General features: G+C 62.2%; 2 protein-coding genes across 2 annotated transcripts; one reads left to right on the forward strand and one right to left on the reverse strand.

Annotated features, from left to right (window-relative positions):
- The first annotated feature begins 522 nt into the window (after window positions 1–522).
- On the forward strand, window positions 523–3,798 carry OAZ1 (ornithine decarboxylase antizyme 1). The gene is given in 6 exon segments (XM_057710199.1): window positions 523–755; window positions 1,896–1,953; window positions 1,955–2,041; window positions 2,453–2,625; window positions 3,025–3,110; window positions 3,290–3,798. Coding segments are annotated over 6 exon segments (684 nt in total). The 5' UTR covers window positions 523–609; the 3' UTR covers window positions 3,424–3,798.
- A 1,969-nt stretch (window positions 3,799–5,767) lies between these two features.
- PEAK3 (PEAK family member 3) lies at window positions 5,768–11,320 on the reverse strand. The gene is made up of 3 exons (XM_057708254.1): window positions 11,239–11,320; window positions 9,943–10,481; window positions 5,768–6,547 (listed from the first exon to the last, which is right to left on the reverse strand). The coding sequence occupies exons 1-3, from the start codon at window positions 11,318–11,320 to the stop codon at window positions 5,768–5,770; spliced, it is 1,401 nt and encodes a 466-aa protein (XP_057564237.1).
- Window positions 11,321–12,100: the final 780 nt, after the last annotated feature.

Consider the following 12,100-nt stretch of genomic DNA (forward strand, 5'->3'; position numbering starts at 1 on the left):
TTAGAATCGATCACTGAGAGGTTAAAATTGAAAATAATTTGGTTCTATGGGGGGGAGGATGGGGGCGCAGGGACGCCCCCCTTCCCCAAACAGCCGGGGCCTGTGTCGCCCAGAGCCGCCCGGGAGAGGGAAGGGACCCACGCGAGGGCCACGGGGACCACGGCGGCGACACGGCCCCCGCGAGGCCCCCGCACGCCGGCCCCGCGCCGCGCCCCGGCCCCTAGGCCCGGCTGTGCGGGCGGGGCGGGGGGCGCGCGCCGCGCGTGCCCGACGCCCCGGAGGCCCCTCCCCCGTCCGCGCGCCCGTAGAGCTACGCCATCGGGGGGGCGGGACCCGAAGCGTCCCGCCCAATCCGAGGCGCGGCCCCGCCCCGTGTCCCTGGCCGTCTGCCAATCAGACGCCGAGAGGGGAGGGCGCGCCTGGGTTCCCGGGGGGTGCCCCTCCGCCGCCTAGCGCGGCCGCGTGCGCGCGGCGTTGGGGGGCGTGGCCTGGGTGCGGGGCCTATAAAGGCGGGCGGCGGCGGCGGCGCCATTTTGCGAACGGCGAGCAGCGGCGGCGGCGCGGGGAGGCGCAGCGGAGGTTTTCCTGGTTTCGGACCCCAGCGGCCGGATGGTGAAATCCTCCCTGCAGCGGATCCTCAACAGCCACTGCTTCGCCAGAGAGAAGGAGGGGGATAAACCCAGCGCCACCGTCCACGCCGCCCGCGCCATGCCGCTCCTCAGCCTGCACAGCCGCGGAGGCCGCAGCAGCGAGAGGTGAGCGCCCCGCCCCCGCCCGAAGCTTCCAGAAGCGCCGCCGCGCGGGCCGGCGGGGGGCCCCGGAGCGCGGGGGCCCCGGGAGCGCGAGGCCCGCCCCTTTGTCGAGGCCACAATCGCGCAGGGGGCGGGTTCTCGGCGGGGCGGGGCGGGCCCGGGGGGCGCCGGCGTGTCTGCCGGGATGCCCGGGCCCCCAGGGTGCCTGGTCGGACGTGGGGTGCGGGGGTCTCTGGGGCGTCTGGTAGGGCTTGGGGGGCACGGGAGCCCACGGCCCGATCCGGGGGCGCGAGGTTCCGGGGTCGGGTTTGGCCCGAGGCGGGGTCGGGGCCGCGGGTCCCCGGGACCTGTGTTTTGCGGGCGCCCCGCGGGTGGACGCGCTCGGCGGGGCGGCTGTCCCCTCCCCCTCCTTCGTCCCCCTCTCCCCTCCCCCCCACCGCCCCGACGTGGTCCCGGGACGCGGCCGCGCTCGCGGTCCCTTTTTAGCCCCGAGGATGCGCGGAGGAGCCGGGCAGCGCCACGTAGACGGCGCCCGGGCTCCTGTCGGGGGCGGCGGCTCGACCATCCCTTCCCGCGGGCGGCCGGGGGCGGGGGTCTCGGAGCCGCGAGGCCCGCGTCCTCGGGTCGGGCACCCAGGATGGGAGGCGCGCGAGGCGGAAGCGACCGCGGGGCTGTTTACGCTGCGCAGCAAATGGCTGCCGGCGCCGCCGGCTGCGCGGCTGCGGAAAGCTCCCCCGGGCCGAGGGCCGCGCCGCCGGGATGACGCAACCGGGGGCCGCGGGGAGCGCGCAGGCGGGCGGGCGTCTCCTCGGGCCCGGGCTCCGGCGCCCCCGCGGCGGGGGCTGCTTCCGAGGGGAGACGGGGCGGCGGGCCCGGGAGGGCTGGCCGCGCGCGGGGAAGGGGAAGTGGAGCGGGCGCGGGGGGGGGGGCGGGGCGGCCCGCAGGGCGGAGGCTCCCGGGGCGCCGGCCGGCCCTCCCCCGGCGTCCCCGCCCGGTTCTGAGGCCCGGTGTACACATCGCGCGGGCGGGGGGCCGGCGGGGTCCCGGGCGCACCCGGGCTCGGGCAGGCCGTGGCCTTCGGCGTGGCCTTGCTGGGGCCGGCGGGCCTCCTGCCGGTGCTGCTCACGCGCCCGTGTCCCGCAGTTCCAGGGTCTCCGTCCACTGCTGTAGTAACCTGGGTCCGGGGCCTCGGTGGTGCTCCTGATGTCCCTCACCCACCCCTGAAGATCCCAGGTGGGCGAGGGAATAGTCAGAGGGATCACAATCTTTCAGCTAACGTCTTTTACTCTGTGAGTATGCGCTTTCTCTGACGTCGGGGGGCCGGGGGCGCGGGGGCAGACACTGTGCCTGGCAGCGGGCGGGAGTGTGTCCTGCACCGGTCGCGTGCCGGGAGCTCTACGTTGATGTATCGCAGCCTGTGAATCCAAGGTTGAAGGATGAAAGGTGCAGCGCAGGCCCGAGCCCCCGGTAGCCGGTGGCAGCTCCTGGTTGCACCTCAGCGGGGGGGCTCCTGCTCTGGCCTGGGCGCAGCCACCGCCCCTGAGGCCCGGGGGTCCTCACCCAGACATCGGCGCTGCGGTGCGCCGGGGAGGGGTCATCGTGGTGCTTTTTGGGGGTTTGCGGATTGTGCGGGGAGCGGGGGGAAGATCCCCAGCCTGTGAAGGCTGGCGTCCAAGGTTGGGGTTGGTCGTCTTCCACAGGATAATCGGCTGAATGTAACAGAGGAACTACCGTCTAATGACAAGACGAGAATTTTTAACGTCCAGTCCAGGCTCACAGACGCCAAACACATTAACTGGAGAGCGGTGCTGAGCAACAGCTGCCTCTACATCGAGATCCCGGGCGGCGCTCTGCCCGAGGGGAGCAAGGACAGGTGAGGGCGGGCGTGTGCGCCGCGGGGCGGAAGAAGGCAGAGGGTGGCAACATCTCAGAGTTGGACTCGGAGCCGGGAAGCCTGAGTCAGGAGCCAGGCGGGCTGCTGCTGTAGTGGGGTGGGGTGGGGGTTCCCCTTTGAAGCAGTGGACCAGGAGCATCACCCGGGGGACTTCCGTGGGTGCACATTGGGGGTGTTGCTCCCGGCATCAAGTGGGTGGGGCCAGAGATACCCCGCCGTGCCCAGGACGCCCCCCCCCCCCAACCACCTGGCTGCAGCGGCTGACTCTGGAGGGGACTGGGGGGCGTCTGGTGCTGCCTGCAGATGAGGCCACAGGCAAGTGGGCGAGTGGAGGCCTCTGGGCGTGGGGGGCGGGTCCTGACTATGCGGGAACCTCAGCTTCGCAGTGCTCCTCGAGTTTGCTGAGGAGCAGCTCCGCGCTGACCACGTGTTTATTTGCTTCCACAAGAACCGCGAGGACCGAGGTAGGTGACCGCTGTCCCCGACCTCTAGGGGGGCAGAGAAGCGGGGAGGCCGCCCCCTCCCTGCTGGGCACCCACCTTCCCTAGACTCGGGCCTCCGCCGTCTCGGGCGCTTCCGGGCGGCAGGACCCTGGGCTGTGCCGGGGGGACGGGGTTCTGATCTGGTGGGGTCTGCTCCACAGCCGCCTTGCTCCGTACCTTCAGCTTTTTGGGCTTTGAGATTGTGAGACCGGGGCATCCCCTTGTCCCCAAGAGACCCGACGCTTGCTTCATGGCCTACACGTTTGAGAGAGAGTCCTCGGGGGAGGAGGAGTAGTGCGACGCCCGGGGCCCTCGGTGTGTGCTCGGCGCGACCTGTTGCGCCCTGACCAGGCAGCCTGCTCACCTGCTGCGTGTGTCCGCATGTTGTAATTGTGCAAATAAACGCTCACTCCAAATTAGCTGTGTATTTCTTGAAGTTTAATATTGTGTTTGTGATACTGAAGTATTTGCTTTAATTCTAAATAAAAATTTATATTTTACTTTTTTATTGCTGGTTTAAGATGATTCAGATTATCCTTGTACTTTGAGGAGGAGTTTCTTATTTCAAGTCTTTTGGAAACGGTCTTAGGCCTCTTAACTTGGAAAGATAGGTATTAATCTACCCTTCTATTGCTCTCAAAAATCCAAATAAAAGTGATCACACCTCCAAGACGTGTGTGGCCTCAGTGGTTGACAGGGCCGCCGTCGCCCGACTGGAGGGCAGGTGGGCTGGGGCGGAGGGGAGAGGGGCCTGTGCAAGCCTCCCGAGCTGAGTGGCCGCCCCCCTTCATCGGCGGCGCGGGGGGCCCAGGGCCTGGTCTCAGCGCTCTGGCTGCAGCCCGCCGTGTGGGGTCACCTGGGCAGCTCCGCCCCGGCGCGTCCCCCGGGCCGGCCCCTTCCGCAGCTCTCCCTCCCACCGTCTGCAGGGTCCCCGAGGCCTGAGGCGGGCTGGAGTGGCTGGCGCTGTTTCCTGGGTCCCGGGAAGTGGCCTGGGGCGGGGCGCGGCTGGCTGCGACTTTCCCGGTGGGGGGATTGGCCATGGGCCCCGCCTGCCCCCCGCCTTAGCCCTTGTGCGGTGTCCCGCTGGGGCAGGCGCGCTGCCGGGGGGAGGGGGGGACCGGAAGGCAGACGGGGCCGCGGGGGCGGGGCGGGGCGGGGGAGCCGCGGGCTGCAGCGCCGCCTGCTGGCTGCGTCCGGGCGCGCGGCCTGGGGTGGACGCAGAGGGTGGACACACAGGCCGTAAGGCGAGGACCTCCTGCTGACGAGAAGGCGCTCTAGAGGGAGGCAAGCGCGCTGGGGGCTTGGGGGGGCTCTTCAGCTGCCTGAGAGATGATGGGGTCGGCTTTGGAGGTCTGGTGAGACCGCCGACACTCCGGCCACGCAGGCAGGGCAAGGGCAGAGAAAGGACCTCGGAGTTGGGGTGCAGGGTGTGTGGGAAGGAACAACGGGCGAGGCCTGGAGGCACCTCCACGGGTGGGCCGTGTGGCAGGAGGCGTGGCCGGAGAGCGTGCAGGGCCTTTCGGGGAGCCACGTTGTGTTCTGAGGGTGCTGGGGAGCCACGGGAGAGGTCTGAGCAGGAGAGGGACCCGGTCATACCTGGGGCTTGGAAAGCTCCCCCCAGGATGGCCATGGTGGGGTTGGGGCGAGTGAAGGGGCGTGACTGGGGACCCCAGGCTAGGGCAGTGGGACCCTCAGGGCTCCTGTGTCCACTTCTCAGAGGTGTAAAGCGAGACCTCACTCTCTCCCTCCCGTCCCCTGATGCATACAGCTTCGTTTACTCCATTATCCTAAGCACTTCAAACACCTCGTGTGGGTTAAGCCTGGCCCCTGTCCTCAGGGAACTCCCAGCCTGATGAGTGAGCTGAACAGGTGACAGGTAAAGCCATGGATACATACTTCCAGGTGGTGACAGGTGCTCTGGGGGGAAGCAGGGCGAGGAGTAAGAGAGGGTCCAGGAGGGGCAACTTTATTTGCTTAGAAGACATGAGATTGGGACAGTCTGGCAGAGGGAACAGCCCGTGCAAAGTACTTGGTGGCTGGACAGAATTTAGTGTCACAGAAGGACAGCAAGGAGGCCACAGTGGGTGGAGGCAGTGGGGGGGGGGGGGGGTGGGGGCAGGGCATGGGAACCAGGGTAACATTTGGGCAGGTGACCCCACTGGGGTGGGCTGGCCATCTCAGGTTCCAGGGAGCCTCCTGCCCCCCTGGAGGCCCCAAGCTGTTCTTGACAAGAACGTTGACACGGCTACGCTCAGCAAACGGGGTGCTCCGGGGCCAGGAATGTCCTGGTCCATTCGGAGGAGTGTCCACACTGTCGTGGAGACAGTGACCATCAGAAGGGCCCCCTTGGCTGCTGCTGGAGGGCGGTGGGCGGGGCTGCACGCACTGGGAGAGACGTTACCTGGCAGGGGGTTCCACAGCGGGAAGAGGGGTGGGCCTTGCTGGCATCAGAAAGCCTCAGCAGGCACTGGCCATCACCCCCCAGCCCTGGAAGGTGGGCACCTGCTTTTGGGGGGTGGGGGGCTTGGGCCTAAGTTCCCAGTTGCATTCTCTGCTGCCCTTCTGGTCCCTTCTGGAAGGGGGCAACCACCCTATCACCAGCCCCAGGCCCGGAACAAGGGCATGGCCCATGGGAAGGATCAGTCCCGCAGCAGCTCCAGGGCGAGGTCCAGTGAGGCCTCGGTGGCCTCGGCCAGGTATTCACAGCACAGCCCGTCCTCCAGGCCCGGCACCTCCCCACCCACAGCCCGCTCGGCCAGGTGCACGACCAGCAGCGCGCGGCGCACGCGCAGCCAGGACCGCAGCGGGGCCCCGCGGCCGCACAGCTCCGGCCCGGGCCCCCAGAGCAGCGCCTGCAGCGCGCCGCGCGTCCGGGCCGCCGAGGGCCGCGTGCGGGCCAGCTGGGCCGCCAGGCGCTCCAGGCCCGCGGCCAAGGACGTGGCCAAGGGCGCGCCGGGGCCAAGCAGCTCTCGGAGCAGGCGGCCCAGCTGCCGCGCGTGGACACCCGGGGGGCCCGGGGGCCTCTGGCGGAGGCGGCCGAAGTCCGCCAGCAACAGGCGCGGGGGCCGGGCGGTCGCGCAGCCCCGCGGCGCCACCAGCAGCAGGTTCTCGGGGCGCAGCTCGGCCAGGGCCGCACCCCGCGCCTCCAGGCGTTCCAGGGCGGCGCTCAGCTGCAGGAGCAGCAGGGCCACGGCCCTTGCGAACTCCCCGGGCGGCTGTGCGCCTGCCTCCACCAGCCACTGGGCCACGGTGAGCTCGGGCACCTCCGCCGCCAGCGCCACCGGGCCTCTCCAGGGCGCCTCGGGCAGTGCGCCCACCGGCACCAGACCACACAGCCCCTGGAGGTTGAAATGAGGGGCCAGCAAGGCTTGCAGCTCCAGGCCCCAGGGGTTGGGCTCCTCAGCTCCTGGCTTGGGCACCTGCGGGGCAGAGGGGAGTCTTCAGAGCCTAACCACAGTGTCCCCTCCCACCCCGCAAACCAGCACAGCTTGCCCCGCGGCTCTACCTGTTCTGAAGCCTTCCCACCCACCTCAACTTGCTCACTATCCCTGCATCGCTCCAGAAGCAGGGGTTCGTGTTAATTCGGATGTTAGAAGCCAGCGTGATTGTAAGGAAAGCTACACTGGGGAGGATGGTGTTTAGGGGTCAAACTTTCCAGCCGGCCAAAGGGGCTGGTTCTTGCCGCATGGTAACAAGAGAGATGACAGCAAAGGTGCCAGAGCTGGGCTGTCCAGTGGAAATGCAACTCGGGCCACGGTGTAATTCAAATCTTTCAGTAGCCACATTTAAAAAAAAAATTATTTATGTATTTATTGGTTGTGTTTGGTCTTTGTTGCTGCGCATGGGCTTTCTCTCGTTGCGGAGAGCAGGGGATACTCTGTTGTGGTGCGTGGGCTTATTGCAGTGGCTTCTCTTGTTGTGGAGCACAGGCTCTAGGCGCATGGGCTTCAGTAGTTGCAGCACATGGGCTCAATAGTTGTGGCTCTCAGGCTCTAGGCATGCAGGCTTCAGTAGTTGTGGTGTCACCGAAGCTGTGGTCCGGCTGCTCTTTGCTTACAAGCCAATGAAGAGGCCAGGTTGGTGGAAAGGAAAGTTTGCTTTATTTTGGATGCCGGCAACCTGGTCGGGGTGGGGGGGGGGGGACACGCCTGTCCAAAGGCCGACCTCCCACCCCCTGCCCTGACAATCAGGGGGCAAGAGCTTTTATAGACAGAGGGAGGGGGCTACATCCAGAAACAGCACAGGCAGCTCTGACCGTCATCTAGAAATCGGCCCTGCGGTGGTCTGACCAGCGTCATCTTGATTGTTTTAGGTACAGTTAATCTTCAGTTCCAGGGTCATTTTTTTTCCATTTCTTTGAGGCCAGTTCTCGGAATTGGGGCAGCTTATGTCATGGCTACAGCCTGGCCATTGTGTCGTTAACTTCTTCCACCTGGTGGGGGTTTCAGACTTTATAAGACAGCTCGAAGGACATGGCTCAGCATATAGCCCCTGAGAAGGAAGTAAAGGTCCTTGACTAGGCTTAATGACTAAACTATTATTATTCAGTCTCCTTTGTTTTCTTTTGTTTCTGCATTTTCTCACTTCTCTGATTAAACTTCTTTGGCTAAAGGTTTTCCACAGATGAAAGGCAGGCTGAGGACGTGGTGGGGGGGGGAGATGGGGGTGGATGGGGGGATGACAAGGACCCTAGGGTCCTGTTCTGTTTCAGTGGCGCACAGGCTTTGTTGCTCTGAGACATGTGGGATCTTCCCAGCCCAGGGATCAAACCCGTGTCCCTTGCATTGGCAGGAGGATTCTTAACCACTGCGCCACCAGGGAAGTCACTCAGTAGCCACATTAAAGAAGTGAAAAGAAGCAGGTGAAAGAAACTTTTTTTTAAAAAATATTCACTAGTTTTATTTTTTAGAGTCCACATATGATTGAAAACATACAGGATTTATCTTTCTCTGTCTTATTTCACTAAGCATAATCCCCTCCAGGTCCATCCATGTTGTTGCAAATGGCAAAATTACATTCTTTTTTTTTTTATGGCTGAGTAGTATTCCATTGTCTATATATTCCGAATCTTCTGTTGATGGACACTTAGGTTATTTCCATGCCTTGGCTATTGTAAATAATGCTGCTATGAACATTGGGATGCATCGATATTTTCTAAATAGTGTCTTTAGTTTCTTCTGGATATATACCCAGGAGTGAAATTGTTGGATCATATGGTAGTTCCCTTTTTAGTTTTTTGAGGAACTTCTAAACTGTTTTCCATAGTGGCTGCACCATTTTACATTCCCACCAACAGTGCACAGGGTTCTTTTCACTCCACATCCTCGCCAATATTTGTAATTTGTGGTCTTTTTGATGATGGCCATTCTGACAGGTGTGCGGTGATACCTCCTGGTTTTGATTTGCATTTCTCTGATTAGTGATATTGAGCATCTTTTTATGGGCCTGTTGGCATCTGTATGTCTTGTTTGGAAAAATGTCTCTTTAGGTCTCCTGCCCATTTTTTTTTTTGGCTGCGTTGGGTCTTCATTGCTGCGCATGGGCTTTCTCTAGTTGTGGTGAGCGGGGGATACTCTTCGTTGTGGTATGTGGTCTTCTCAGTGCGGTGGCTTCTCTTGTTGTGGAGCATGGACTCTAGGCCCGCAGGCTTTAGTAGTTGCAGCTCACGGGCTTCAGTAGTTGTGGCACACGGGCTTAGTTGCTCCACGGCATGTGGGATCTTCCCAGACCAGGGATCGAACCCATGTCCCCTGCATTGGCAGGCGGATTCTTAACCACTGCACCACCAGGGAAACCCTGCTCATTTTTTAATTAGGTTTTTTTTTTTTTAATATTGAGTTGTATGACCTTGAAAGTAACTTGTATGATCTGTTTTATTTAATCCAGTATATCCAAAATGTAATCATTCAACAGGTCATCAGTGAAACGTATTAGTGAGATTTTTACATTATTGTTATTATTATTGATACTAAGTCTTGGAGACCTGGTGTATATTTGGCACTCAGAGCACATCTCAATCAGGACCAGCCCCATTTCAAATGCTCAGAAGTCACCCATGGCCGGCAGCTGCAGTATTGGACAGCAATGCTCTTTCTAGAAAGTAGGAGAGCGTCAGCTCTGGGGATTATATTTGAATCACCTTGGGGCAGGGGTTAAAAAGTACAGGTGCTGAGGTGGGGCTCAGGGAGTGTGTATTTTCAAAATGAATTCCCCAGTGGCCTCTGAGACAGAGCCAAGATCATGCTGTCACCTAAAGAATTCACAGCCAGCAACCACTTCCTCCCTCCACGCTCCGGTCTGTAAAATGGGTCCATAATAACATATTCTGTTGAATGGGTGAGGTTTATTTGACGGGAATCTTTTTTTTTCCCTTGGTGGTGCATAAAACAGCAGCATCTTATACCAAAACGTGGTGATGCTCGCGTGAGGATCAGCTGAAGGAAAGTGTCTAAGAGTCCTTAGAAGAGCACGAGACATGAAGGAACAGCGCTCAGTACATGTTGTTGAAGACGGTGATGGAAAGTAGTAGCTGTCAGCCGGCTGTGAGTTCCTAGCGGCAGAACTCACTGGGGAGTGAGTTAAAACGCAGGCTCCTGGGCCCCTGAGAGGCGTGGGGAGAGAGTAACAAGACTCTCAGGTGATTCAAATGTAGGTGGCCCCACACCTTAGAAACGTGGTTCCAAGGGCTGACGGTGTTAGTTCGTACCTTAGTTGCAAAATAAGCAATTAGGCCTGAGTCTAAAGAGCCCTGGGTTGTGCCTTGAACGGGACCTTGGGGAAACCTCCGAGGGGGCGGGGCGGAGGCGGGGCTCACCTTGGCAGCCAGGAGGTGCCACGCCTCCTCGTCCTCGCGCACCAGGCGGTAGTAGAGCGCGTCCCCGCTCTCCACGCAAGGCGAGCTGTCCAGGAGGCGGAAGCGGTGGCCGGGGCGGCAGGGGCCCGGGCGGCCCCCCAGGAGCCGGGCGTGCAGCCGGGCGTGCACGGCGCGGAGGCCCTCCAGCTGCAGGGCCTCCAGCGCGGCGTGCACGGCCTCCGGGCGGTGCAGGTCGTGGAGGGAGAGGCCCAGCTCGGTGTCCAGCGAGCAGAAGGGCAGCTCTGCAGGGGGACAGGCCGGCCCCGCCCTGTCGCCTCCTGCCTGGCTCTCGTCCACGCTGCAGGATCCCCGAAGGGGCTTCCGAGGCAGCCCTGCTCGAGCGGGGCTGGGGCTGGGGGCCTTGTTGGTGGGCAGCGACTGGGTCCTGGTCAGGGTCTTCTTGGGCAGGGGAGGGGGCAGGGGCTGCGGCTCAGTGGAGGGAGGCTCTGATGTCCGTGGGCGGCAGGCCTTGGAGGGCAGCAGGTGGGCACGGACCTCACCTGTGGGGGGAGGGAGTGGGGGAGGGGCGTGAGGACACGCGGAGTGTGGGGTCCCGTGCACCTGACTCCACCCTTGGCCGTAATTCCTTCCTTTCAGAATAGAAAAAACGGGGAGTTCCCTGGTGGTCTAGCGGTTAGGACTCAGCGCTTTCACTGCGGTGGCTCTGGTTCAATGCCTGGTCAGGAAACTGAGATCCCATAAGCCCAGCGTTGAGGCCAAAAAAAAAAACAAGGGGGGGAGGGGAGCGGGAAATAGCAACCCCCAACGACCCCGTGCCCGCCTGTGGGGTAGGGATGCCGTCTCCAGTTTACAGATGAGTCAGTGACAGAGAAACATCCGGCCCAGCCCAGGCGACCCCCCACTTCCCTGCGTGGCTCTGGGCAGGTGACTGAGCCTCTCTGAACCCCCGTTTCCTCATTTTCAGAAGCTAGTGATCCAGCTTTTTTTTTTTTTAAACATAGAGTTTTATTAAAGATAGTTTAAAAGCTGCTATAGGACTTCCCTGGTGGTCCAGTGGTTAGGGCTCTGCACCTCCACTGCAGGGAGCACTGCTTCAGTCCCTGGTGGGGGAACTACGATCCCACATGCCACACAGCGTGGCCAAACAATATATAAATAAATTTAAAAGCTGCTATAGTCAAGCCATCGTCGGGCAGAGGGTCCTTAGATGGTAACGAAAGACTCAACCTTCCTGCTCTGGCTGCCTCACCGGCCACCTGTCCCACGTCCCACCTGGGGCCCCTCCCGGACTCTCACCAAGGTTGCTGTACGTGGGCTGAGTCTGCCAGGTGGAGGCACTGGCCCCGGGAGTCTTGGTGGGATGCTCCGGGTTGCTCATGCTGCTGGGGGAAGGTCAAAGTGGAGGGCATGTGTAGGAGGGGCCCAGCACCTGCTGTGTGGCCCTGGGAGGGTTGCTTGACCTCTCTGAGCAAATGTCCCCCATCAGCCTTTCAGGGCGGTGGGAAGGACACTGTACCTTTGTAATATGGACAGAGTGTCCAGCTGTGAGGGCAAGACATCAAGGGGTGGGGGGAGCAGCCGGGGGCCAGCGACGATACTCAGAGACCCGTGCTTGTCCCCAGAGCGCGGCCCCCTCAAACCCTGCAGTTGTGAACAGCAGCCTGGGCCCCAGCCCTGCCCCACCCAGGTTCCAGGTTGCCCCAACCTTGAAAAGCTTCTGCTTCTGCCCACTTCCCGCCCCAGCCCCCCTCCCGGAGCGCCCTACCTTCAGGACTGGAGTGACCTCGGGGCAGGGGGGCCTTGGGGACAAACTCTCAATAGCTGGAGCCCCTGGCCTCCCGGAGTGTCTGACCGATGGCTGGCAGTGAACCGGAAACGCCCAGGCAACTGTTAGACCGCAGGCCCCCGCAGGAGTGGGGCTCTCTGCATGACTTCCCTAAGAAGGCTGCCTGCTTCCAGGGCTGAAAGCGGGGTGGGAGGAGATGTGAAGATGGGCGGAGGTCTCGAAGGTTACACGAGGGGGGCGCGGCAGAGGGGAGCCCTGAGAGATTGGGAGGGTGGAAACTTTTTAGACTCCGCCGCCTTTGGGGAGGTCAGGCAACCCCAGCAGTGACTGTTTAGGGAGAGATGTGACCAGGTGACCCTTTCCTCTGTCGGT

The sequence above is a fragment of the Hippopotamus amphibius genome, chromosome 15 (assembly GCF_030028045.1).
Source record: "Hippopotamus amphibius kiboko isolate mHipAmp2 chromosome 15, mHipAmp2.hap2, whole genome shotgun sequence".
Classification (NCBI taxonomy): Eukaryota; Metazoa; Chordata; class Mammalia; order Artiodactyla; family Hippopotamidae; genus Hippopotamus; species Hippopotamus amphibius.